At 44.5% G+C, this 27,204-nt stretch overlaps 1 protein-coding gene across 5 annotated transcripts in view; it reads right to left on the reverse strand.

Moving 5' to 3' along the window:
- GOLGA1 (golgin A1) overlaps nucleotides 1–27,204 on the reverse strand; it is a 489,123-nt gene that overhangs the window by 88,692 nt on the left and 373,227 nt on the right. For all 5 annotated transcript variants that reach the window (XM_085613776.1, XM_085613774.1, XM_085613775.1 and 2 more), the window contains 3 exons: nucleotides 26,450–26,608; nucleotides 24,876–24,935; nucleotides 13,953–14,126 (listed from right to left, as the gene is read on the reverse strand). In XM_085613776.1, the coding sequence (XP_085469902.1) occupies nucleotides 13,953–14,126; nucleotides 24,876–24,935; nucleotides 26,450–26,608 (393 nt within the window). The remainder of the gene's footprint in view (nucleotides 1–13,952; nucleotides 14,127–24,875; nucleotides 24,936–26,449; nucleotides 26,609–27,204) is intronic.

The following is a 27,204-nucleotide window of genomic DNA, read 5'->3' on the forward strand; positions in this document are numbered from 1 at the left end:
CTGCCATCAAATGCAGAATCGTCTAGAGTTCAGCAGCACAGGCGAGCACCTCCACACCCCCAGCAATATCAGCCCATATCATCAGAAACCTCTCCAGACAATGAACGTGTAGAGCTGGGGGAGCCGGCTCTCTCCCGGGCCCACTGCAAGAAGGGCTCCCAGATGTCCCTGGGCCGGGAAGTGGCCGACATCGTTTCCCAGTAGCATGCAAGTTGTGTGTTACCATAGGTCACATCTTTCACCCATTCCGTAAATTCAGGTAAGGATCTGCGGCCCCAGCGCACCGCCACCTGTCGCTTAGCATATAGGAGCAATAGCGCATGTAATTTCCTAGTCTTTGGTGGGGTATTTTTAACATAGCCCAGTAGCCCTAGGAGTGGAGTCGGCGCATCGGCACAGAGGAGGATTTGATTAATAGCAGTGAAGATGTTCAGCCAGTATTCCTCCAGCCGCGGGCAGCTCCACGCCACATGCATAAAAGTAGCATTTTCGGCCCCACACTTCCAGCAGGTATCATCCTCCCTGAGGCCCATACGATGCAACAATCTTGGTGTACGATAGTATCTTTGTAAGAACTTAAAATGCACGAGGCGCAATCTATAATTGGGCGATAGTTCCTTCAGTTGCCCACAGCAAAAGGTCCACTGTTCTTCAGACAGAGGGGCCTCCAACTCCGCATTCCACGCATGCAGCGAGGAGGGCACAACGACAGGGGACTGCTCCTGCATACAGTTGTATAACCGGGACACAAGCTTTTTGGGAGATGCTTTCGAAAGTAAGTTTTGTAGTGCCTGGAGTTGCGGGGGCTCGTCCAGGAACTGAGGCCACAGCGTTTTACAGGATTCTTTAAGCTTATGAAGAGTAAAAAGGTCAGCGAAGGTCTCCGGTACGGCCGTCTCACCCGCAATGGGAACCCCGAAGGTGCCACCCGAGTAAATGTCGGCGAACGTGCGCAGGGTTTTCCCTCTAATCACGACGTCCCCCCCTCTATCCTGCAGGCAGGGAATCAATGGATTTCCCCGCAGGGGAACAGCCGGCGCATACAGGAGAGGAAGGCGTGCCCTCCTCTGCAACTCCCGCCATGTCCAGCGGAGCAAGGCCACCGTGTCCACATCTTTGGAGGGGCGGGGCGATTTCCCGTATAACGCCACACTGAGGGGCAAGGGAGCCGCAACCGCCATCTCCACCGCAACATGCAGCTGATAGGGAGTGGGGAAAACCCAGAAGTGCGGGAATTGTGCTTGCGCACACAGCGAGTATAATGCCATATCTGGGGCTCCCAGGCCACCCTGCCGTAGCGGGAGGGTGAGCAGCGCCCAGGATGATCTCGCCTGGCCCCCAGCCCAAACCAGCGTCAACAGCAGTGACCGTACCTGAACATGGAAATGCACAGTCAGGGGCAACGGTAGATTTACAAAGAGGCCTACAGCCACACATGATTGATTGAGAGATATATATATATATCCAAATAGACTCCCTTCCATTCAGCCAGTCTTCACAGGGCAAAAAGAAAGAGCGTGGACCACCGTGGCTCGTCAGCTGTAATTTTATTCAAACTCTCCAAGTAGTGCAGCAGCCATGACGCGTTTCGTCCCTCACAGGGGACTTGATCACATGATATATATATATATATATATATATATCTCCTACTAGTGGTCGCCAGTAGGTAGTTATAGTTAGGACCTAGTTTCCATAAGAAGAACATTTCTTCATTTGCCAATAACTATGGAGTCGTTTGGGCTGAAATTGGCCCAGGGAGGGTGCAGCATGCCCTCCACCCCATTTAAAAAAGGCCTGCTACCCTGGGGCCGAAATTGGCCCGGGGAAGGGGGGGGCCCCCATCCCCAAATAATTAAAATAAAAAAAAGACAGGCAAGTCTCTGGATGCCCCGCCTCCTTACTCCACCACACCGCAAGTCCACTTGGCTCTAGAGGGGCCGTGGGGGCCAACAGCCGTCCTGTTACCTCCCAGTAAGTCCCACACAGCAGGATTGCTGAGAGGTCTTCGGTGGCCGTGCCCCCTTTCTCCACCACTCTGCAAACACAGTTTGGGGGTTGAAGTTCCGTTCGATGTAGAGGGTCTTTGGGGGCCAACAAGCCCTCCTTTTACTTCCAGTAAGTCCCACAGAGAGCGATTGCCGAGAGGACTTGGAAGGCCACACCCCCTTTCTCCACCACTCTGCAAAGATGCCTCCTGGCGCACTGCTGGTTGTACGATTAAGTCCTCTTGGCTTTAGAGTGTCCTCAGGGGCAAACAAGCCCTCCAGTTACCTCCAGTAAGTCACACACAGCGGAACTGCTGAAAGGTCTTGTGAGGCACACCCACTTTCTCCACCACTCTGCAAATCCTGTTATCCTTGCACACTGGTGAAAGAGACTGTGGTTGACTGCTAGTGTGTGCGTTTCAGGGCTCCCTTCAGCCATAACTACACTATGTCAGGGCTGCTAGTGTATCCGCCAGCTGGGCCATCCAAAAACTTTAAGACTGCACTCATCGAGGTAGTTAGCTTGCTGGCTGTGAGTGCTGCCAACTTTAGTATCATCGGAGATCTAAATTTACTACTAGATAATCCTTTGGATACGGCTAACTTCATTGTAGACCTCGCGGCCTGTCAGTTAGTCTAACTGGTTGCAGGTCCCACCGATTCTGCTGGCCATCTATTGGACCCGGTCTTTTCTAACCTACCTTCCCTCACAGTTCACACCCCCTATTCCGATGTGTCCGACTGACCACTACCTGGTCTCCATGTCACTCCAGGGTGTCATACCCCTCCGGAAAATGGGTCAGAAGTCCTCCTTTAAGCGTCCTTGGCACAAGTTAAATTCTTTCCATCAATACTTCCAGTCTGCCGGCTGATCCGGATGTTGTCAATACAGTGCTCTATGACTGGATTCTCCAGCCCCTGGATGCTTTAATTCTTGCCAAGTGGTCTAAGAACCACAAATTTAAATCTAGCGCTTGGTACAATGATAAACTGGTGACCATGCGCAAGGCATGCAAAAGGCTAGAGCGAATCTGGAGACAGGACTTTGATTCAGTTGCGAAGGGGAACTATCGGGCTGCTATTAAAAGCTACCATTCAGTCTGAACGGGCAGCTTTCTATGCACAGAAAATTCGAGAGAGTTGCAACCCGGCGAAGAGTATCTTTTCGATATTCACAGACCTTAAAACCCCAAATTCCTCCACAGCACCTCTAATCACATCGGATCAGCAGTGTGAAGACCTCGCCACCTTCTTTATTAGGAAGGTGGAAAATATTTATAGGTCTTTTCCGCTGGTCTTAGCGGGCTTATGTGTTTTACCCAGTCCCGGCACTACCAGAACCCTGGAAGCCTTTACCCCCCATCTCTGGTCTTAGCGGGCTTATGTGTTTTACCCAGTCCCGGCACTACCAGCACCCTGGAAGCCTTTACCCCCCCATCTCTGAAGAAAGCTGCTTTCACTGTGCAGCAAAATTAAATCTGGCTCTCCTGCCGACCCTCTCAAGATCGATCAATTCAGGAGAATTCTACCTGTGCTCTTCGCACCTTTGGGCCAGGTGATCAATAGGTATCTTGCCTAGGCGGTCGTTCCTAGGGTATGGAAACAGGCCAAGGTAGTACCTCTGCTCAAAAAACCCACTCTGGATTCATCTAAGCCTGAGAATTTCCACCCTATTCCCATCCTGCCATGGGCATCTAAGATCACGGAGGCCATATTATTATTATTATTTATGAAGCTTGTAAAGCGCACGGCTACCCCCAGAGGGGGTGTCCCGGCGCTGTAGACTGCAAACTTTGAAAGAGAAGCAATTTTAAGGGATGGTGAACAGCCAGGTTTTCAATTTATTACAAAAAAGAGATTCTGAAGGAATAAACCTAAGATCTAGTGGTAGGCTGTTCCAGAGTTTAGCCGTCATTACGGTGAATGCTCTACCGCCCATTCTGGAGCGGCGAAAGCGAGGAACAGTAAGGAGACGTAGGTTGTTCGACCGCAAGGATCTGACCGATTGGGATAGCACAAGTCTCTTTCTCAAGTAACCCGGGCCTGACCCATTAAGGGCCCGAAAAGCAAGAGTCAGCATCTTGAACTGAATGCGACAGGAGATGGGAAGCCAGTGTAACTTCTTACGGTAGGATGCCACCGACTGACGGTAGGGGATATTACCTATCAGTCTCGCCGCCGCATTCTGAACGATCTGAAGACGTTCAATTTGGTACAAGGGGGCACCGGCATAGAGACTGTTGGCATCATCCAGATGTGACGTAATCAGGGCGTGGATGACAGTTCTACGGGCATCCAAAGGAAGGTAGGGAAAGATCTTTCTAATCATACGCAGTTTGCCAAAGCAGGTTGCCGTGACCTTATTAATTTGAACTTTACAGGAAAGAGCGTTGTCGAATTGAAAGCCCAGATTACGAGCTATTTGGACAGGAGTGGGAGGGGGGTTAAGCACGGTCAGCCACCACAGAGTGGCAGGTAGAGTAGTTTTCTGATTAAAAAATAAGACCTCCGTCTTATCGGTATTGAGCCTGAGATGATTAGAAGTCATCCAGGAGCATATATTGCCAAGACAATGGCGAAAACTGGCGAAGCTGGAGTAAGAGTGATCTCTAAAGAAAAACATAAGCTGAGTATCATCAGCATAAGAGATCACTCTGACCCCCCAGGACTCCACCACCTCGGCCAAAGGGGCAAGATACACGTTAAAAAACAGAAGCTCAGCGCAGAGCCCTGAGGCACACCACTGAGGAGGGGTTTACCCTCTGATTCGAACGGTTTGAGAAGAACCTTCTGAGTTCGTCCTGTAAGAAAGGAGGCAATCCAAGATAGAGCGGCGCCACCCAATCCAATCTGCCTCAGACGATCCAATAGAATTTCGTGGGACACCGTATCAAAAGCGGCGGATAGGTCGAGGAGGACCAACATGGCCTCCTCGCCCCTATCCACACACTCCCGGATCGTCTCAGAGACCTCTAATAGAGCAGTCTCAGTACTAAAACCAGTTCTAAATCCCGACTGAGTCATGAAGCAGTGAATTGGCTTCTAAATAATCTGCCAATTGTAACTGCACAGCCTTTTCCAGGACTTTCGCCGGTTTGGGGAGGAGAGAGATGGGGCGATAATTGCAAAATTGCGCCGGGTCCGCATCCACTTTCTTCAGAATGGGGACTAACATGACCTCCTTCCAAACAGTCGGGAACTGGCCCGTGCGCAATGATGAATTCCAAATAGAGAGAAATGGTCTGACCAACAGGGGAGCCAAGTTGCCCATGACCTTAGCAGGGACCGGGTCCAGAGGGGAGCCAGACTTGCACTGGGTAAGCAGATTAAGTGCAGACACAGTAGTAAGCTCTTTAAAAGCCACCACTAGATCTCTTTTCCTCACGTAGGGCAGGGGAGAACCACAGGGCAGAAGGTCGAGATCTAGCGGAGGTGATAAGATGTAGGGGTGCGATGGCGTCGATGGCAAGCAGTAGAGCAGAATTGAGCTGAGCCACGCTAGCGTCAATATCTTTAGACAGTGAGTCTGGTTGATATGAGAAAAAGGGATCTAAGGCAGTACAGGTAACTTTATGCCATTTTCTCCCGTACTCCCTACCAAGCACCACCGGACCAGGTGCCGAGGGAGGCGTGAGGTCAAAAGGGAGAAAGTAGTGGTCTGACCAGGTGAGAGGGAGGGAGGGATGTACTGTAATACCAGGATGGTTAGAGAATATTAGATCAAGAGTATGGCCCGCTACGTGAGTCGGGCCCTGAACTAATTGGGTCAGGTTTAAGCCCTGCAAAGTGTCTAATAGTTGAGTAGCCAGGGAGCAGGAAGAGTTTTCAGCATGTAGGTTGAAATCACCAAGCACTATAAAGTGCGGATGTTTAAGGGAAAGATCCGCTATCTGGTGTACCAGTAGCGTAAGGGAGGGGGCTGAAGCGTTGGGGGGGGGGGGGTTATACACTAAAATACCAGCTAAAATAACAGCAGCAGAGTCTGAAATGGTGAAGTACATGGCTTCAATCAGCCCAATATTCGTAAGTTTCCTGATGGTCAGACGGAGATGAGATTTCAATATAATAGCAAGACCTCCTCCAGTTTTACCACCCTCTCGATTAATGCCCATTAAGAGATAGCCAGGGGGAGTAGCCAGATGAATATCAGGTTTGGAAGTGTCTTTTATCCGGGACTCTGTAAGGAACAGGATATCCCAAGCATGGGTAACAAGAGATGTCCAAATCTCGCTAGTATGGCGAGGGAGAGAGCGGCAGTTGACCAAGCCAGCCCTCAGCGTCCGGGGGTGAGTAGGACGCTTGGTCGGGTTGGAAAGAGGAAGGGCACGTTTTCTCAAAGGGGGAAGTACCAGATCACAGTGAAGGCATGTAAAAGGGCGACCCTCCAGCTTGCACGGAGAGCAGCGGTAGGTCGGCATACACGTACCTGCTCTCATCTGAAGGAGCTGCTCTCTAGACCAGTAGAGAGAGCTAACCTCAGAGCGACAGGCAGGGGAACTGGCCCTGGGCACGGGCCAGGCGCGGGCCAGGCGCAGACGGGCTTCCTTAGGCGCGCCATCGGCGCGCCCGCTGCGCCCGCCCGCTGCGCGGACGGGAAGTCCATCTATTTTTATACATAGAGAGGAGGGTGGGATGCGTCCAAGAGCTGGACCGCTACCCTGCCTTCCCCTAAGATGGCGGCGGCTATCCTCTGCGTGCCGGCGTCAGTGCCTGAAATCGGCTGCGCCGGTGGCCAATAGAGTGTGGGGACCCTTGAGGCGATGTAAATCTCACATGCAAGGATCGAGGTAAATTAAAACAGCAGAGTAACGTGGAGAAAAGTAGAGAACGCCCCCGGCTTCCGCCTCAGGGGAAAGTGAGCATTAATTCCATACTAACAGATTTCCTAAACACCAACAACATCTTAGACCCCTCCCAGAATTGTTTCCGTCCTGGCTACAGCACGGAGTCAGCGCTCCTGGCTGTGACCGAACACCTTCGGACTGCACTAGATGCCGGGCGCACTTCAGTACTGATATTACGGGACCTGAGTGCCGCATTCGACACAGTTTACCATTCCATCTTGCTGCAACGTCTGGGGAGGTAGGCATAGTTGGCTCCGCTCTAGATTGGCTCTCTTCTTTTCTTGCAGGGAGGACGTTTCAGGTGATGGCCCCCCCCTTTTATTCACGGTATTCACACCATCAAATAAGGGGTGCCACAGGGCTCCTCCCTGAGCCCATTGCGGTTTAACCTGTACGTCCAACCCCTGGCAGCCAAGAGTAGAGGTCTGACTATGGTGTCCAACGCCGACGACACTCAGTTGGTAGTGGCACTCTCAGACGACCCCATGTGGGGCGCTCCCAAGTTTCGGAGCGATCTCGCGGCCATCGACGAGTGGATGACTGCCAACTGTCTCCAGATTAATGCTAACAAGTCTGAGGGGTTGTTGGTAGGGAATGACCCCAGGCTTTGGAGCGAGCACTGGTGGCCCGAAACCCTTGGTAATGCCCCTCCCCCTCCCCCAAGCAGGTGGTGAAGAATTTGGGGGTGTGGGTGGACTCAGCCCTCAGTTTCCAAGTCCAAACAAAGAAGGTGGCAGGGACATGTTTTGGGCAGACCTTTATTGGGTTTTTTTGACCACCAACTCAAAAATGTCATCATCCAGGCCTTGATTTTGTCGAGACTGGATTATGCCAACAGACTATATCTAGGGTCAAACAAGGCAGACATTTTGAGACTCCAGAGGGTCCAAAATGCGGCTGCCAGAATCCTTCTTGGTCTCCGTAGAGCTTGTCCTGTGTCGGATGCCATTCGCCGACTCCACTGGTTGCCGGTGACCAGGCGTATTGACTTTAAGGCTCTCTGGTTGGCCTTCAAGAATTTAAAACATGCCACTCCAGTTTTATTGGCCAACCTGTTGCTGCCATATGTACCTACACGCCAACTCCTTTCCTTGGGGCAAAACCTGGTAGTGGTCCCCCAGGTAAGGAGGGTGCGCGCTGGGGGACGCTCGTTCCGTACTATGGTGGCAAAACTCTGGAACTCGCTTCCTGTACAGATCTGTGGCATGAACAACTACCTAGCTTTCCTCAAGGCAGTTAAAACACACCTCTTTCCTCTGTTGTAGACCTTTCTACCTCACCCCATTTGTTTCTCACTGCTGTCAGCACCGGGACGCCTCTTTGCTGGGACAGCTGTCGCGCTTTATAAAATGTTATAACGTAACATAACAAATGTGCCTCCTGGCGCACTGCCGGTTGGGGATGAAGTCCTCTTGGATGCTGAGGGTTCTTGGGGGCCCAGAAGCCCTCCTGTTACATCCAGTAAGTCTGACACAGCAGGAATCCCGAAAGCTGGTCAGAGGCACGCACCCCTTTCTCCACCATTCCGCAAATGCGACTACTAGTTAGATAATTATAGAAATTCTCTTAAAAAACAAAGGTTACAGGGAAGTTATAGATAGGAAATCGATTTTTAAAAACCTTGGAAATTTACTTTAAAAACACCAAGGGTTACAGCGTCATTATAGTTAGGAAATAGAATTGAAAAAACCTTAGAAATTCACTGAAAAAAACAAAGGTTACAGGAACGTCATAGTCAAGCTCAGATTTCACTCGTACAAATTCTGTGAAATTCTGCAGTTATAGTTACTTGAGCTAGCTATAACTTAACCTCTTCAATGCACTGCTTATGAATTCACATATTACATCACTCATGACAATGTCAGTGACAGCACTGATGACATCTCAAGTGACATCACAGATGACATCAATATCATCAACAGAACCACTCACACCCCCCACACAACCTCTCGTACCCCACTCACACACCTGCACAACCACTCACATATCCACTCACAGACCTATACCAGTACTCACACACCCACTCACTCCTCCATAGAGCCACTGACACACCCACTTCCTCACTCATACAACCACTCACACAACCATTCACTCACCGAGACAGCCACTCATACAACCAGTTACTCACCCATACAACCAGTCACATAACCACACACTCACCCATACAGCTACTCACACACCCACTTATTTACCTACAGCCACACCCATTCACTCACCCAATTAGCCTCTCAACACAGCCACTCACTCATACACCTCACTCACTCAGCCATTCAGAAACCCACTTACCCACCCAGTCACTACACATCCACTTACCCACCCATGGAGCCACTCACACCGCCACTCACCCACCCATACAGCCCCAGACACACCCACTCACTCACCAATACAGCCACTCACACAGCTACTCACATACCCACTTATACACCCATACAGCCACTCATACGTACACAGATATTTCAGTCACACAGCCACTCACATAACATATATTAGAAGTAGTATCACTCAGTAGTACACCTAGTATACTACTTTTACTTTTGTAGTGCCTTGGTATATATGTTTAACAATCAAACTCTTACAAAATACACTCACTGGATGTCATTTGAGATATCAGTTATGTCATATATGTGTATATATTATCTACTGGCGGTCGCCAGTAGATAGTTATAGTTAGGATCGTGTTTCCATAGGAAATTCGCAACATTCTATTTGGAATAACTTTGGCGCCGATTGACGAATCCTCGCGAAATTTCCAAAATAGGTGGGGCGCTCCGCTCCTTCCCTGAAAGTCTCGGGGGGGATTTGTCAAGCGGGGGCTGAGAAAAAGGGGGGGTCCCAAAACGCGTTTTCCCCATGCATTTTTCCATAGGACCTTTAGTCCAAGCTACAGCCCGAACGGCTGAACAGAATTACTTTTTTTTAAGGTTTTTCACCGTGCGCGTATGGTACGCGCACGGTGAACCTTAAAAAAAAAAATAAATACATAACTTAGCATTTAAAAAACCGTACAAATTCACTGAAAAAACCATAGGTTTCACACACGTTATAGTTAGGAATTAGCATTTAAAAAACCTTGCAAATTCAGTGAAAAAACCATAGGTTTCACACATGTTATAGTTAGCTGGACATTTTACTGATAAAAAACCAATGAAATTCCCCCGTTATAGTTAGTGCAGGCAACTATAACTCATGCGACCGCAATCCTCTGCTGATGACATATGTGTCTTTATGAAAAAAAAATATTTGTAATATATGTATAGCTAAAATTTAATGGAAGAAGACATGGGCAAATAATTGTCTAAATACAGTATTAGCATCAGCAGAGGATTGCGGTCGCGTGAGTTATAGTTGCCTGCACTAACTATAACGGGGGAATTTCATTGGTTTTTTTATCAGTAAAATGTCCAGCTAACTATAACATGTGTGAAACCTATGGTTTTTTCACTGAATATATATATATATACAAACACACATGCATGCATGCGCACACACACACACATATACATACACACACACACACACACATACATACATGTGCATTGTGGTGTTGGCTGCCTGCGGGAGGTTTGCTGCCTCTGGGTGGGCTGGCAAAAGGGCCTGGCTGCAGGCCAGGTCCTGTTGCCAACCACCTGCTGTACACAGCAGAAGGCTGTGCACACCGTGGGTTGGCTGCCTGCATAGGGTAGGCAGGTGGGGTTGGCTTTACTTATGGTAATAAAATATTATTTCGTGTTAAAAAAAACCTCGAAATTCACTGGAAAAAAAACATAAGGTTACAGTAACGTTATAGTTAGGTGAATATCTCAGTGACCTGAATCTTTTGAAGTCATTCACCAGTTATAGTTAGCAGAGCTAACTATAACTTGTGCCCTCGCCATGCACTCCTTATGAACTCACATATTACATCACTCATGGCATGTTCTATGACATAATTTATGGCATCACTGACATATCAAATGACATCATTGATGACATCAGGGATGACATAACTGATGACATCATCCAAACATCTTTTGCACCTATTGCTCTATAAATGAGTATGGCATTAGAGTGTAAAAAATAGATGCCATTAATATGAAGCATGATTAATGCCATCATAAATACAACCGCCTTAGGTGAACCAAGCTTGTGTTATGTGCAACAGTGACCCTAAACTATACACTTCAAGGGTAGCCAAATTCATATTAACTATCAACCATAGATAGGATAACTCCTACTGTACATAGTGTTCAATCTGTATATAAGTGTTCAGAGAAAACCAAGTTCTTCCAGATATTCAACTTCAGTTACATAAATAATGCTCTACTAAAGAGAGGCTTTGTGTATCAGTCACAAAACCTTCATTAAGAAATTAAGTTGATAATAACTAGAAAAGTGGGTACTGTAAACAGTTTTTACTCTATGGGGCGAGTTGACCCTAATACACAGTTTGCAGACAGGGAAGCTCATGAGAAATACACCACAGAGTATTTAAAAGTATCTACTAAGAACAGTGCAATCTCAAAGCAAAACCTATCCAAATAGAGACTATTCACTTAAATTAACCAAGGTCTGAAGGTGTTAAAGATCATACTAACTTCAGTCTTCATATTGTGGTGAAAACTTTACAGCTAGCCCCATCTTCGGAGGCAAATCAAGCACATGTACATCGGTTAGTACCTGTGCACACATTCTTCTATGTTATGTAGAAATTGTCATGCTGAGACGATTCTGCCTAATAACTCAAGGCTGCTTATAATACTTAGTATAAGGTACCTAGAATCTTTGATCTCTTGGAAACATTTTCTGCAGAACCAAAACAGCCTATGTGGAAACACTGAACACAAGTTGTCAACTGTCACCTGCACACAGAGTTACTCTTCAATACAAAGCTTTGAACGTGTTCATACCTCTACAGACCTATGATGCATTAACAGCACATGCTTTTGTAAACACTTACATCCATTAGCTGGTCACAGGCTGTATCAAATTAGGTAGCAAAGTAATAGTTACCAGCAACTACATAAACTATAAAACAAACTAACACTCATTGGATGATGTCATCAGTGATGTCATCAATTATGTCATTTGAAATGTCATCTGTGATGTCATAGAACAGGTCATGAGTGATGAAATATATGGGAGGTCATAAGCAATGCATGGTAGTTTTAGTTAGCTCTGCTACCTATACCTGCTGAATGTCTGTAGTTTTTTTAGTTCAAAATGTTAATATTGTCGCTGAGATATTGACCTAAATACATCGTCACTTTAACCCTGGGCTTTCTGTGAATTTCTACTTTTCTTTTCTTAACAAAAGCGGATTTTTTATATTATATATATATTTTCGAATTTCCTCCGAACCTCCTTTCCATTCCTGGAACTTGGCGAAGGATCACAGCACAACAGCCGGTAAACAATCCAAAGTGCTTTACTTTAAACCATTGTGCAATCACGAACGGTAGAGGACGGTCTACGCGTTTCGGCTCCCAGCCTTCTACTGGAATATATATATATATATATCCCAAAGCAAAGTGGTAAAAGCAACGGCACGCTCTTGCTGCTGGTGCGAGCATTTGGGTAATGACCACCATCCCACAAAAATATAACTGCAAACAACAAAGAGTAATGCTGCACTTCCAATGGACTTCAGAATAACGGATTTTATTTGAATCACCAAACTTCACCAGCATGTCACCTATGCGTTTCGACCATTGCGGTCTTGATCACGGTGGCTGGATCTAACGTGCAATTACGTCCTGTGCTCACCGACTTTATATTGTCCACAGGCATTCTGGTACTCTAAGTACAATGATAGTTAACCTTTACCTTGTTGCTGGGTTCGCACAGTCATTGATATGACTAGGATTCTCATGTAATGAATTTTCTATACTAATTCTTCCATGATGACACTGTGGGGAGTCCACCTGATTTTAGTATGGCATAATGCAAATTCCATCTGCTAGAATGCCCCACTCCGTTTCCAATTCCTTGGATTCCTTTGTGTGTGTGTGTGTCAACCTTTCACCAGCAGCACTTTTAAAATTAAAAGTTTTGCTTTTCATGTCACCAGTTTCTTTAATGAGAAACTTGTAATTGACAGTTCTGCCAGCGAGAATTTTGAAGCTCATGGACCCCAATCACTTCTGAGATCGCATCGACATAAAGGCAAAATAAGCTGATGGCTCACACTCACCATATTTCACGAGGCTGTCTTATCTTAACAGTTGCAGAGATTTACAAGGCATCCTGGAAGTCCTTGCCTATCAGGGCTATTAAAGTCTTCCACTGTTGAGTACATGGGCTCCGATAAGTATCAGGTCACCGTGGAAGAATTAGTATAGAAAAATCATTACATGAGAATCCTACACTATCAATGACTGTGCGAACCCAACAACAAGCTAAAGGTTAACAATCATTGAACTTTGACTACCAGAATGCCTGTGGACAATATAAGGCCGGTAAGCACAAGTCATAATTGCACCTTCAATCCAGCCACCGTGATCAAGACCGCATTGGTTGAAACGCGTAGGTGACATGCTGGTGAAATTTGATGACTCAAATTAAAGCCGTTATTCTGAAGTCCCTTGGAAGTGCAGCATTACTCTTTTTGTCTTCAGTTAAATGTATGTATGTGTGTGTGTGTGTGTATACAGACACACACACACACACACACACACACACACATGTTTTTAAATAAATATATGAATCAACAGACATTGGTAAACAAGCACACAAGGTGCAGACTATTAGACAACTTAACAGAAAGGGAATTGGTGAAACTTTCGGGAGTTCACAGAGGACGTTATCATGTGTCTGGGTATGGTAAGTCCACAGTAGAGGTGTTCAGTTCAACTAGAAACCACAAAGCATTTGTGAATATTGAAGGCATTCCACATATGCTTTATTAATTATTCCTGACAATGGGTCTCTAGCCGCTAACATGCTGTAAACATGTAAACAGTCCATTAAACAGAATCACAATCCTGCAATGAATATTTCCCAAATAATAGAAGTGTATCTTATACAAAATAAAAGATAAGTATGTGGCAATGCCATATCAGGACAAACAAATACTTATAGTGTTAAACATTGCCTGAACAAATAAAAAAAGGAATAAATGATCATAATGGAGGTGAATGTGCTTTACCTCAGTCTCCCGACAAGACATGAATTTTAAAACAACATGCTTCAGGTATTCAAAGTTGATTTCCCGGGAGTCATTTAAATCAGAATTATTTGTCACTGTAGTCGTGGGTGCACTGGTCATTTCAGTGTTTACTTTCTCCCTCATTTCAGCAACCTCATTCTCCGGTTTTATTTTCTAAGGCACAAAAGAGAAAGCATTTTGACGCATAAAAAAAACTTGACCAAAATATTTTAAACACTAGTTGGGTAGGAAGGTGTAGAAAAACTCACCTGACTAAGTGCTGTGGGTTAAACTAACTTTCCACAAACAGCAACCTCTTTTGTCATTTTATAAAACAAGACGGAAATGGCCTATAGCTCTAGAATTCCATAATTATGTCTTTTTTAAACTTATGTTAGTAATGACAGCTTGATCCATACAAGACAGAAATTGGCATCTCAAAAAGTATGCAAGCCTAGGTCCACTCACACATGGATGAAGACAAAGGCCTACTAGACTGCATGTTGCACCCTTCAAAGGCATCCTGCTCCAGCAGTTGTTATCAAAATGCTGAATAAATTACTTCATGTTACATGACACTAAAGGAATTACAATGGCTCCCCCTCTAGGTCTGTAACATCTTCATGATGAGCTGCATCTACAAAGCCATAAGAAAAAAACACCCTACATACATGGCCAAGAAACTGACTGCCTAAGGCGGAAGACGTCATAACAGAAGCCATGACCTATCCAAGTTGGAGAAGAAAATTTGTATGAAATGAAAATACAGGATTTCTCAGTCCATCCTTCCGGGATATGCAATAGTATCTTCACTGATATCTGAACTGCTCCAAGCCTCCTGCTACTGAAGAAGCTTAAGACTTACATCTTCAACACACTATCTGCCACATAACAGAAATTCCCTCCCATGTGCCTCTCTGTAAACGGCCCTGAACTATACTGTTATACCTCGTCCACTGTTCGGGGCTCCGCTGCTTCCTAGCTAGGTTTGTGCCCTACAAATACCTTTAGAGACAGACAGACAGCACAATGGTTATCGGGGGCTTTCACTTTAAACTTGTTAAAGTTGCAAGGTTCCCAGATCATGAAGGTCAAACCTTCCATTAAAATGAAATCGCTCAACTATATGAACAGTTAGGAACAACATATTAATAATCAATGAGTAAATATGTGGGTACAATAAGGAATGTACATCAGGATCACTTTTAGCTAAAAATTAAGGCTGAAACGCATTTGGCGTTTCAGAGCGCGCAATTAAATTTGTTTTGTTTATTTAGTTACATTAATCTGGTCGGACGTGAGCCGGAGATACTATCCCCCGCCCTGCCCCACGGCACTCCCCACGAGCCGCTTCTGCCTGGGATACAAGGGTGTTTTCAGACTCTAGTTTTTTTTATTATGTCCACTACAGCAGTCATGTTTTCCTGTAAAAATCTAAGAATGCAATAGTGTGTACTTTTTTCACACCAATATGTGACCTAAGGTCCTCACATTTCTTGGCTTTGGCATCATCACTAAGAAAACAAGTTACTTACCTGTAACTACAGTTATCCAGTATTGGTATCTTTCATAGATTCACATGCCTGAATCCTTCCCCGTCGCCGAGGCGGGAGTCCCACGGTAAATACAAAAGTAGTGCCAAAAGTAAATAATAGTAGGCTAAAAGAAAAGGCCTAAGGCCTACATCCTACTAGCCTATCTACATCATTATAGTAAAAAGAACCAAAACTTGGTTCTAACCAATCAGCTACCAGCACCCTCTAGAACCTTCCCAGTAGAGACAGTTCTCCTCAGATTTTCCTAGCACAAGTGATAAATAAGTATACCAGATATAGAGAACGGTCTCCTCGGGGAGGAGGGTGGGTGCATGTGAATCTATGAAAGATACCAATACCGGATAACTGTAGTTACAGGTAAGTAACTTGTTCTCTTATCCAGTATTGGGGTATCTTTCATAGATTCACATACCAATATACTGTCGTTCGCGGATGGTGAGAGACACGTGCTCATAAACTCCCAAATATCATCCACAAAGGTTGAGAAACATCATACACATATCTTACTTTTTTTTTTTATAAACAATCCTTTAATAAGGAAAACTATAGAAAAGACACTTATAAACACACACATATATATATATATATATTCACTGAAAAAACCATAGGTTTCACACATGTTATAGTTAGCTGGACATTTTACTGATAAAAAACCAATGAAATTCCCCCGTTATAGTTACTGTAGGCAACTATAACTCACGCGACCGCAATCCTCTGCTGATGCTAATACTGTATTTAGACACTTATTTGCCCATGTCTTCTTCCATTAAATTTTAGCTATACATATATTACAAATATTTTTTTTTCATAAAGACACATATGTCATCAGCAGAGGATTACGGTCGCGTGAGTTATAGTTGCCTACAGTAACTATAACGGGGGAATTTCATTGGTTTTTTATCAGTAAAATGTCCAGCTAACTATAACATGTGTGAAACCTATGGTTTTTTCAGTGAATTTGTACGGTTTTTTAAATGCTAAGTTACTTTACGCCATTTGTGGCGTGCGCGCCCACTTAACGCATTTCGTTCCATGCGCGCACGGTGCGCTTCGCGCACAGTGCGCGCACAGTGAGCACGCGGTGCGCTTCGCGCACCGCGTGCCCACATTACGCTAGATGGGCCATGAACGCACGATGCGCTTCGCGCACCGTGCGCACATGGAGGACATATGAAGAGCAAACTCTTAAATCTGCTTTTCATTTTTTTTTTTTTTTTTTTTTACCGTACGCTTACCGTAAGCTTACGGTACGCGTACCCCGTGATTTTTTTTAAAATCAATAAATGTTTTTTTTGTACTTTTCTGTCCTTCTTTGACCCCCTTACAAATGTTAGGGGGTCTGTAACTCTCCTCATTGCCCCCTTTCCTTGTTTTCTCTGTTTTTTTTCTGAGTGAAACACACAAAATGGCGGCCGCCGCTTCCTGGTTTCGGCCGATTCGAATGTTTACTAAGATCTATGGGCCAATCAGAATCTCCTTCGCGCACGCCATGTTTCTTCCGTACGCTTACCGTAAGCTTACCGTACGCGTACCCCGTGATTTTTTTTAAAAATCAATAAATGTTTGTTTTGTACTTTACAGTCCTTCTTTGACCCCCTCACAAATGTAAGGGGGTCTGTAACTCTCCTCATTGCCCCCTTTTCTTGTTTTCACTCTTTTTTTTTCAGAGTGAAACACAGAAAATGGCGGCCGCCGCTTCCTGGTTTCGGCCGATTCGAATGTTTACTAAGATCTAAGAGCCAATCAGAATCGCGCTCGCGCACGCCACCGTACGCTTACCGTAAGCGTACGGTAAGCGTACCGTAAGCGGGCTCAGATATATATATATTGATTTAAAGGCTATTTTCTCAGAATCTACTGAACAGATTTACACCAAACCTACAAAAGGCACTTCCTTGACCTAGGGACTACCTCTCTGCCAAATTTTGAGTAATTCTGTTCAGCCGTTCGGGCTGTAGCTCGTTCTAAAGGTCCTATGGAAAAATGCATGGTAAAAACGCGTTTTGGGACCCCCCTTTTATCTCAGCCCCCGCTTGACGGATCCCCCCGAGACTTTCAGGGTAGGAGCGGAGCGTAGCGCCCCACCTATTTTGAGAAATTCGCGAGGATTCGTCGACCGGCGCCAAAGTTATTCAAAATAGAATGTTGAGGTTTTCCTATGGAAACGTGGTCCTAACTATAACTACCTACTGGCGACCGCCAGTAGGTAATATACACATATATATATATATACATACATATATTATACATATATATACATACATAAGTATACATATACATAAGTATACAGAGATAAGTACGATCTTTAGACATATCAACCTGTATATTTGCATACATATTAAAAATAACGGATTAATCATAAAAGAGAAAGTACCTGAATCTGATCTTAATGAAAGAGATGGTGTAGAACAGCCTGTCCAACCGCTGCATCTTCTTGATGCGAAGATTGAAGGCAGTAATGTTTCGTGAACGTGTGGACATTTTTCCATGTCGCAGCACGACAGATATTCTCCAAAGTCAGTCCAGCAAACAAAGCTGTAGAAGCTGAAATAGACCTTGTCGAATGAGCCTTTACTTTCCTCTGCAAAGGCTTATTAGCTTTCACATGGCAGAAATGGATAGCAGATGCCAACCATCTGGCTATAGTTGCCTTTGTTACTGCATTCCCAAGAGTTGCTTGACCATAGGCCACGAACAATTGGTTAGACAGGCTGATGTCCCTAGTTTTCTGTAGGTAGAATTTTAAACAGCGCTTAACATCCAGGGAGTGTAATGCTCTTTCAGCTGGAGTGGATGGATTCGGAAAGAAGGTTTTTAATTTTATCGGCTCATTCAAGTGAAATTGCGTTGGTACCTTAGGTATGAACTTGGGATTTGTTCGAAGGATTACGTAGTCACTAGTAAACTGCAAAAAGGGCTCCTTGATAGTGAAAGCTTGGCTCTCACTAACCCTTCTTGCAGAGGTGAGAGCCAATAAAAGGGCGACCTTCCAAGTAAGGAATTTGAGATCCGCTTTATGGATCGGTTCAAATGGATGCTTCATTAATTGCGCTTACCCGGTGTTGAGTTCCCACTCTGGAGGGGGTGCTCGCACTGGAGGGAAAACCCGGAAAAGTCCTTTCATGAATTGTTTGAAAAGTGAGGACGAGCAAAGAGAAGGAAGTTTTGAGCCCTTCCTGAATCTGGAAAGAGCAGCAAGATGTACTTTAATTGATGAAAAAGTAAGCCCAGACTTGGCGTGAGAAAGCAGATACAGGAGTATTTGTTCTGCAGGAGCCTGAATTGGATGAATATTATTCGCTTCACACCAATAGCAAAATCGCTTCCACTTGAGGCGATAAGTCTTTATTGTGCTTTGGGAACGGGATTTGGCCAAAATCTCGCAACAGTCCTGTGGAATGTTGAGGTCCTTCAATTCTAAGAAATCAGGAGCCATGCGTGCAAGTGCAGGGACTGTGGGTCCGGATGAAGTACTTGCCCTCTGTCCCTCGATAACATTGTAGGCGTTGGAATAAGGCGAATGGGCCTGTCTTGGGACAATAAGAGAAGTTCCTGGAACCAATATTGTATTGGCCAACGGGGTGCAATCAGTATTAAACGGCAACCCTCCAGCTTCATCTTTCGGAGCACTTTCGGAATCAATGGTATTGGGGGAAAAGCGCAAGTACAAATCCCTGACCATCGCATGGACAGGGCATTCCCTCTTGATCCCTGTTGAGGGAACCTGCTGGCATAGTATTGTCATTTCTTGTTCTCCCTCGTTGCGAATAAGTCCAGAGCAGGCCTGCCCCAAACCTGGAACACTGTGTTCGCTTGCTCCTGTTCTAGCTCCCACTCGTGACAGTCCGTTAGAGACCTGCTCAGCGAGTCCGCCAGGGTATTGTGGAGACCCCTGACATGTTCAGCTCTCAGTGTTATCTAGTGGAATGTGACCCACTCCCACAGTTCCTGAGCCTCCTTCGAGAGTGTAACTGATTTTGTTCCTCCTTGCTTGTTGATGTAATACATGCTGGTGGTATTGTCGGTACGAACCAGCACAGAGGATCCCGCGATCCTTAGGAGAAACGCTTGGAGAGACAGAAAGATGGCGCAGAGATCCAGACTGTTGATATGTTGTTGCCTTTGAACTTGAGACCATCTCCCTTGAATCTGCAAATGACCTCCCCATCCTTCCATGGAGGCATCGGTTGTTAAAACGAAATCTGGAATGGTCTGTAGAAAAGTGAGGCCTTGAGTTAAATTCTTTGCCTGTGACCACCAACGTAGAGAATTTATTATGCGCTGTGTGATCCTGATAGTATCGTCGAACAAACCTATGGCCTGCTGCCATTGAAGGTGCAGTTCCTCCTGAAGAAGTCTCATTTTGAGCCGTGCTAAGGAAATGAGATGTATCGCAGAAGAGCACATTCGGAGGAGCGAAGCAAACATTCGGACTGAAACGGACTTTTTTTTTTGCAATTAGCTTTGCCAATTTCTGAAGACGCAGCTGGCAGTCGTGTGACAAGAACGCTTTGCACTGGACCGTGTCTAACCGTGCTCCGAGAAAAGGTATGACTTGGAGAGGGCATAATTGTGATTTCCTCTTGTTGAGGGTCAGCCCCAGAGAAGCGAATAGATGCAAACATTCTTCTGTGGCAACCTTGGTATCTTGTTCTGAAGGACCTTTGATCAGCCAATCTTCTAAATAAGGGAATACTTGTATTCCTCGGGATCTCAATGCTGCCACTACTGGTGCCAAGCACTTCGTGAAGATTCTTGGAGCCGATTTCAGCCCAAAAGGGAGCACTTTAAACTGATAGTGGACGCCAGCCACAGTAAATCGAAGATATTTGCGATGCTTGGGGTGCATGTGGAAGTAAGCGTCTTCCATATCCAGAGAAGCCATAAAATCCCCTTTGTTTAGACAACTTAAAATCTCAGCAAGCGTGACCATTCGAAAACTTTGTTTCTAGAGAAACTTGTTTAACTTGCGGAGATTCAAAATTGGTCGCCATTCCCCTGACTTCTTTTCGATGAGGAAGAAACAAGAATAGAAACCGGTTCCTTTCTTAGATGGTGGAACTTTCTCTATGGCATTTTTGAGGAGCATCGTAAAGGCTTCCTTGAATGATAAGTGAAGACGAGGGGGAGGGGGACTCCTGGGCGGAGTAGTAGGTGGCTGTTTGATGAATTCGAGGGTGTGGCCGTTGGTTACTAGGTCTAGAACCCATTGATCTGATGTGATTTCTCGCCACTTGTGTACAAAAGTTGAAATCTTCGCGCCCACGGGTACGGGGGTAATATGACTGGCGCCCTGTGGAAATCACTGCTTCCTGCTAGTGTCTCTGCCTTGAATTCGTGATCTCTTCCGACCACCTTGACGAGAGAAACTAGCCGTGGACGATTGACGGTATGAGGAGACTGGCTGTAGGGCTGTCTATAATGGGATTGATACTGCCTGTTCTGCTGATTCTGGTATCCTCCTCTTGATGAAAAACCACGCCCTCTTGCTCCTCAAAAATTTCCACGTCTGTACTGAAGGGTACCCAATGATCGTGCGGTATCCGTGTCAGTTTTTATGGCTAAGAGGGCCTCATCAATGTGCTTCCCGAACAAGGACTCTCCGTAATAAGCCATGTCCAGAATCTTTGTTTGCACCTCAGGTCTGAAAGTGGTGGCCTTAAGCCATCCCTGGCACCGAAGCACTGCCGCTCCTGCAAGCTGATAGAAGTTGGTGTTAATGATGTCTAAAGCGCAATCTATAGTCTCTGATGCGGCACATTCCCCTTCCTGCAGAATCTTTCTTGCCTCTTGCCTATGGTCTTCTGGAATGAGGTCAATGAAACTCATCATGTCTGACCACATTTGGCGGTCGTAACGACCGATAATGGCTAAAGAATTGGCAGCTCTGATGGAGGCTGCTGCCATGGTAAAGAATTTCTTGCCTATAAGGTCCAGACAACGTCCTTCCTTATCAGGTGGTCTGGTGATAGGTGTTGCAGGATTCTTAGATCGCTGTTGGGCGGCCTGTGAAATCACCGAATCAGGACGCGGGTGACCAATGAGGCAAGCTGGGCTGTTGGCAGGAGCACAATATTTTTTCTCTATGCGCTGAAGTACCGCCGGAACAGATGCAGGGGTTTTCATGATTTTTACCCCTTCATTCCATATATAATCTATTATAGGTACAGCTCTCGTGATTTTCCTGGACTCTTCCTTGAAATCATGAAGAAAACATTCTGTCTGCTCGACTGTTACCGGCAATTGAAATCTGGCTGCAGCCTGTTGCATCAAATTTGGGAAGCCCCAGATGTCCTCAGGTGGGGAATCAGACGGCAGAGGAAGAGGTGGAGAAGGCATTGAAATTACATAGTCATCCCATGGGTCTGGAATATTAGTATTGTCAGGTAGTTCACCCTCTTCAACCTCTTCTTCGGAGGAGGTAGTGTAATTTTGCACTTCTTCCGTTTGATCTGAAGGAGGGACAGGTGTAACAGGAACTTCCGGTTGAGTCAATAGAACAGGAACCACCGCTGGTATGGATGGGTTCTCCGGAACGGACTGCTGTGGGGGACACCTTTGTCGATAATCCGCCAGCATGGCTTGTAAATCCTGAATGAGCGTTGGAGGGAGGTGACTCATTTCCCTCTGACGTCCTTCCCGATGATGGAATCTATGATGTGGAACAACTATATCTTCTTGATAATAATGCTCCTGGGAGTCACCGTTGTCATTATCCTGACACTTGATATTTAATTCAGAAGGATGGTGAGCCGTACCAAAGGGTCCCTCATCCTCTTCATCCTCATAGTCATCTTCTTCAGTACAAGTGTCTAGGAGATGTGAAGGCATAAGTGGTGAGATCTTGTAATCTGGTCGTCTTTGAAAAGTCTTAAGCTGGTAAAAACCTGATGACTTAGGCGTTGACTGCGCAGGTAGAGTTAAACCAGCAGAAACTGTGGATTGAACAGACAAAACCGTAGTCGACGGGCTCTTCGGCGACGGGGTCGTCGACAATGAGATCGTCAATGTTGCCGTCGTCGACGAAGTCTGCTCCGTGGACGGAGCAGACTTCATCGACTATGAGATCTTCATCGACAGCGGAGACTTTGTCGACGGTGCGATCAATGAGCTCAACGTCGATGCGGTCGTCGGCGGTGATTTCAACTTTCTCTTCAACGACTCCTCAAAACTGTTCTTTTTGTAGAAATAGAGATCTTTGTAGACAGAATAGGCGATTGAATTGTCGTAGTTGAAATAGTAGCCGTAGATGATGAGGCAGAAGAAGAAGTCACAGAGATAGTGGATGAAGTAGTCACCATGACAGATTTAATAAGCCTTTTTTGAGTCCTTGCCTGCTGTAGATGACGGAGACAGCGTTGACCCAGAGGAAAGTTTTGGTGGCCTCTGTGAAGGGTCAGAAACATTATGGGATGATTTCAAGTGTTTTCTCCCCTCACTTGAAGAGCTGTCATGGGACCTGGCTCTCTTCCTGGAAGTAGACGCTCTGTCATCCTCTTCAGCCGAAGAAGATTTGAACCACAAGAGCAGCCTTGCCTCTCTATCCCTAAGAGTTTTGGTAGGGAAGGTACGGCAAAGCTTACAATTTTTTGCCTCATGTTTGGTAAAAAGGCAATAAATGCAGTCCTTATGTTGATCATCCACATGGACCCTCTTTTTTAATCACAGGTCCTGCAGGGTTTGAAAAGAGCTTTCCTGTCAGACACTCTGAAGAAAAAATTAGAAAAACTGAGTGGCACTCAGGGAGACTCCCTTCCACACGACCTACGGTGAAAATTTGAGAACTGCCTCTGCTGGGAAGGTTCTACAGGGTGCTGGTAGCTGATTGGTTAGAACCAAGTTTTGGTTCTTTTTACTATAATGATGTAAATAGGCTACTAGGATGTAGGCCTTAGGCCTTTTCTTTGAGCCTACTACTATTATTTACTTTTGGCACTACTTTTGTATTTACCGTGGAACTCCCACCTCGGCGACGGGGAATGATTCAGGCATGTGAATCTATGAAGATACCCCAATACTGGATGAGCAGAAATTCTATAAACGGTTGCCACATGGATAATACAGTTTTCACGGCCTCTAGGACCGAGAACCACCGGCTAAATGAAAGTTCGGATGACTCTTTCTTTGTTGCCACAGAAAGAACAAAATGAGAACTATTTGTATTTCTATTCCCGCGCATAACTAAATAGTGCAACAAAAGGGACTACAAAGTCAATAGCATTCTTCATTAACTCTGAAGATTGTAAAGATGCTTTCAGCATACCATCTAGCAAGTGGCAAGGACCTCTTACAGGGAAGTACTTCAGCTCAGGTATCGATTTTGACAGATCATAACACAACTCGTTTCATATACGTGTAGCTGAATCACTACGGATACAAACAACATCACTCCAATCTTTGCCGAACTTGGAAAGAACATTTTGCAGCAGCATTCAATTGACACCACGTTCCATGTTTTCCAAAAGTCTGGTGTCATGTTTTCACCACTATCTTGGTGACCGCACACTTTTTACATATACCGGTCACTACACCTTGCATTGAATGATTAAAGCCTGGGGTGTTTGGCAATTCACCTACTATCAATACTGACTCGCTAGAAAAGGGGGCTGATGTATCAAAGGGTTTCACCCATTCTCTGTCTGGGGGTAAATGAGATGGTACACATTGGGAAAGAGTCTTATGAAACCAGCCATTTTATCTATCAGTGAAAGAATCAAATGTAGCCAAAATATCAAATATGATTTAGATATTTCCTGATTCTCTACAGTTTATAAAATAACTGGATACAACCTAAAATATGCTTCTAAACTCTGCATTTTTAGAGCAAGGACCATAAAACTGAAAAAAGCAAAAGGAAGAAACAAACAATATTTTAGTGATATCCCTAAACAACAAAAACTAAGCAGAGTAATGTTAGCCAGACTTTCTTGCTGCTACCTTGTATAACAAAGTTCAGGAAGAAATAAAAATGACTTTTTCACTCTCCTTTTCCTTTCTTTGAATGGCACTTAGTTTGTGGTTGTACAGATGTGTATATGTTTATACTGGTGAGGGTTGTTTCCCTTTCGGTGGGGCTTTATCAGTTATTATAGGTTTAAATCTAAAACAGGATAACCTAAACATAGTGTATGCTAAGACAGGGTTTAGAGGGATTCAGTAGAAACAGACAAACCATGGACATTTCTCAACTGCATAAAACATGTGCAAACAGCAGCTCTCTGAGTTTCTAGAGCTACACATCTTACTCCTTGCTCAAAAAGCCTCCAGGTATCTCAATATTATTGGGCAAAAATAGCTACCATGTAGCACATTATTTCCACATGGGAATAACCAAACTTTGTTATCTACGCAGTATCCAAAAACTTACCAGCTCCTTTTGAAGAGTCTTCTTGAGCTCAGCCATGCGCTGTTGCAATTGCTTAATGATCTGTAGAAGAAATATGTTCTTTACTATTTATACATAATGCAAAGCCAGTATCATAGGATTTATATGAAATTAAAAAGACTATTTCCAATTAGTGAGATTCAAATTTCCAAAAACAGAAACATTAATTTGCTTGTGAAGTTCTGCAGGAGGACCAAGCAGTCAAACCTTAAAGTTAGCATGACATTTTCAATTCACACTGTCAATTAAGTACTAATGGGCAAAAAGGGAACTCAAAGAGTTATCACTATTTGGCTGCCCTGGAAAGAGCACCAACTTTGTGTTCAGTCATATACCTGTAGAGCCCTTTTAGCAATGCTTTAATTACAGTATTGAAGCCACTTTATATTCAACTTTAAATACCTAGACCTCTTTGCTTGTATTAATTCTGTGGTGAAACCTGTGGTTGCCTGGGAAAGATCACGTGATGGGGATTGAGGCAGGAGTGATTCACATCTTTTTTCCAAACTTTCTACAATGCAAAATTGATTTCTCTTTCGTAATAATTTGCAAACACAATTTAAACTGAAAATAATGTAACAGGAGAGAGCACCTCTCTCAAATTGGTATGTTACATGTGTGAATCAACAATTAAAAAAAATACTTTGGGCAATGCTTCTTAAACACAGGACTTTTTCCAGGTAGAATTTCATTTTGTTTTTGGGTTGTCTGTGTCATTATATAGGGGTCCACTAAAACATAAGGAAGTAAAAAGATAATTTTCCAGTAGAAACTTTCCATAAAAAAAAAGAATGAACAATTTCTAATATCCTGACTCTGGAATACCCTCTGTGTCGAAAATGTGAAAAATGTGTAACTGTCAAGACACCACATCACCCTGCAATCCAAAGACCTTCAGTGACTTATTATGAAGCAAATAGCGATTGTGTGTGCAGCTACACAAAATTCTTCACATCAAACCCAGAACAATGACCAGCCTTTGACACCCTCATAAAATTTTACTGATTTAACCGAAGAATGTGACAGACAAATTGTAGCATCCCCTCTCGTGGCACAAGGAGCAAAAGCTTGAAACTCTCCTCACAACCAACTATCATACATGTTTCAGGCAAAGGTACACTACCCACAAGTTTCTACCACCTGTCACCTACAGTCTTCTTCCTACCAAGCATCATAAAAGCTTGGAGAAAGTTTAACTAGTTGTAAAGGAAATGTTCCAAACTAAGCCTGCGCCTCAGTGTTATACTTGCAAATATTAGATGACCAGGATGATTTAATCAGCCACAGGTTCCTTACATCGCTTAGCAACATGAAATTAGGAATAAACTACTAACCCACAAAGGCCTATACTAAATACAAATGAAGCAAAAAGTAGGTCACTAGTAGTAATCATAAATACATTAATGTATTAACCAAGGACAATGGAACCAACTGCTTTCGAATAGAAAGGCCAATCACTGTTCAAAAAAGTCAAGAAAATGTAAACCTACAAAACAGTTAATTGCTGTCAAGGAACATGAACTTTAAGGCTCCAAGATTAATAAATGGTTTCTCACTTTGTTCTTCTCTGATAATTGCAGCTCCAAATCCCGATTTTCTGTTTGAAGCTGTGCAACATCTGCAGTCGACACCTCTCCATTTTGTTGAGGTTCCTCATTTTCTGGGGGATACAAGCGCTCATTTAGGGCTCTCACCTGTTCTTCCAAGAAAGTAACCTGGAGGAGAAAAACAATAATCTACTAAGTGAGTTGTAGTTTGGTAAGACTATTAGGATTTTCCAAGACATCAGACAAACAATTAGGACTGCGTTCAGAGCTAAAATAAAACACAATAATGTTACAACAAAGCTACTGATTAATGCATGTATGAATTTATGTAGGGGGATTCACATAATTGTACAGATTCTATGACAGGTAACATTAACAGTGCAAAGTAATCTGTACAATTATAAAGCAAGCACTTACATATGTAAATTAACAAAAATTATACATACATTTTATAGTTTATTACTTTGTATGTTGATAGTAGCTTTTATTGATTTGTTTTTGAAACATTTGTGGTGTACTCATCTTTGACGTGGTAAGAAACGGTTTCCTATTTTGGGTTCCAATATTTATGGTGTGTAATGTATCCCTGCACAAGTTCCTCACCGTATGAATATCTCCCAGGCACCTGAAAGGATCTGGAACACTTTTTACCGCAGGAGTATACCCCTCTAGTGCCACCTGGTCTCATTACACAACTTCAATCATGACTCCATCAGGACGGGTGTCATCATATTGGCCTATACACGGTGCTGCCTGGCGAGCTA

This window comes from Triturus cristatus, chromosome 1_2, assembly GCF_964204655.1.
Source record: "Triturus cristatus chromosome 1_2, aTriCri1.1, whole genome shotgun sequence".
Lineage (NCBI taxonomy): Eukaryota > Metazoa > Chordata > Amphibia > Caudata > Salamandridae > Triturus > Triturus cristatus.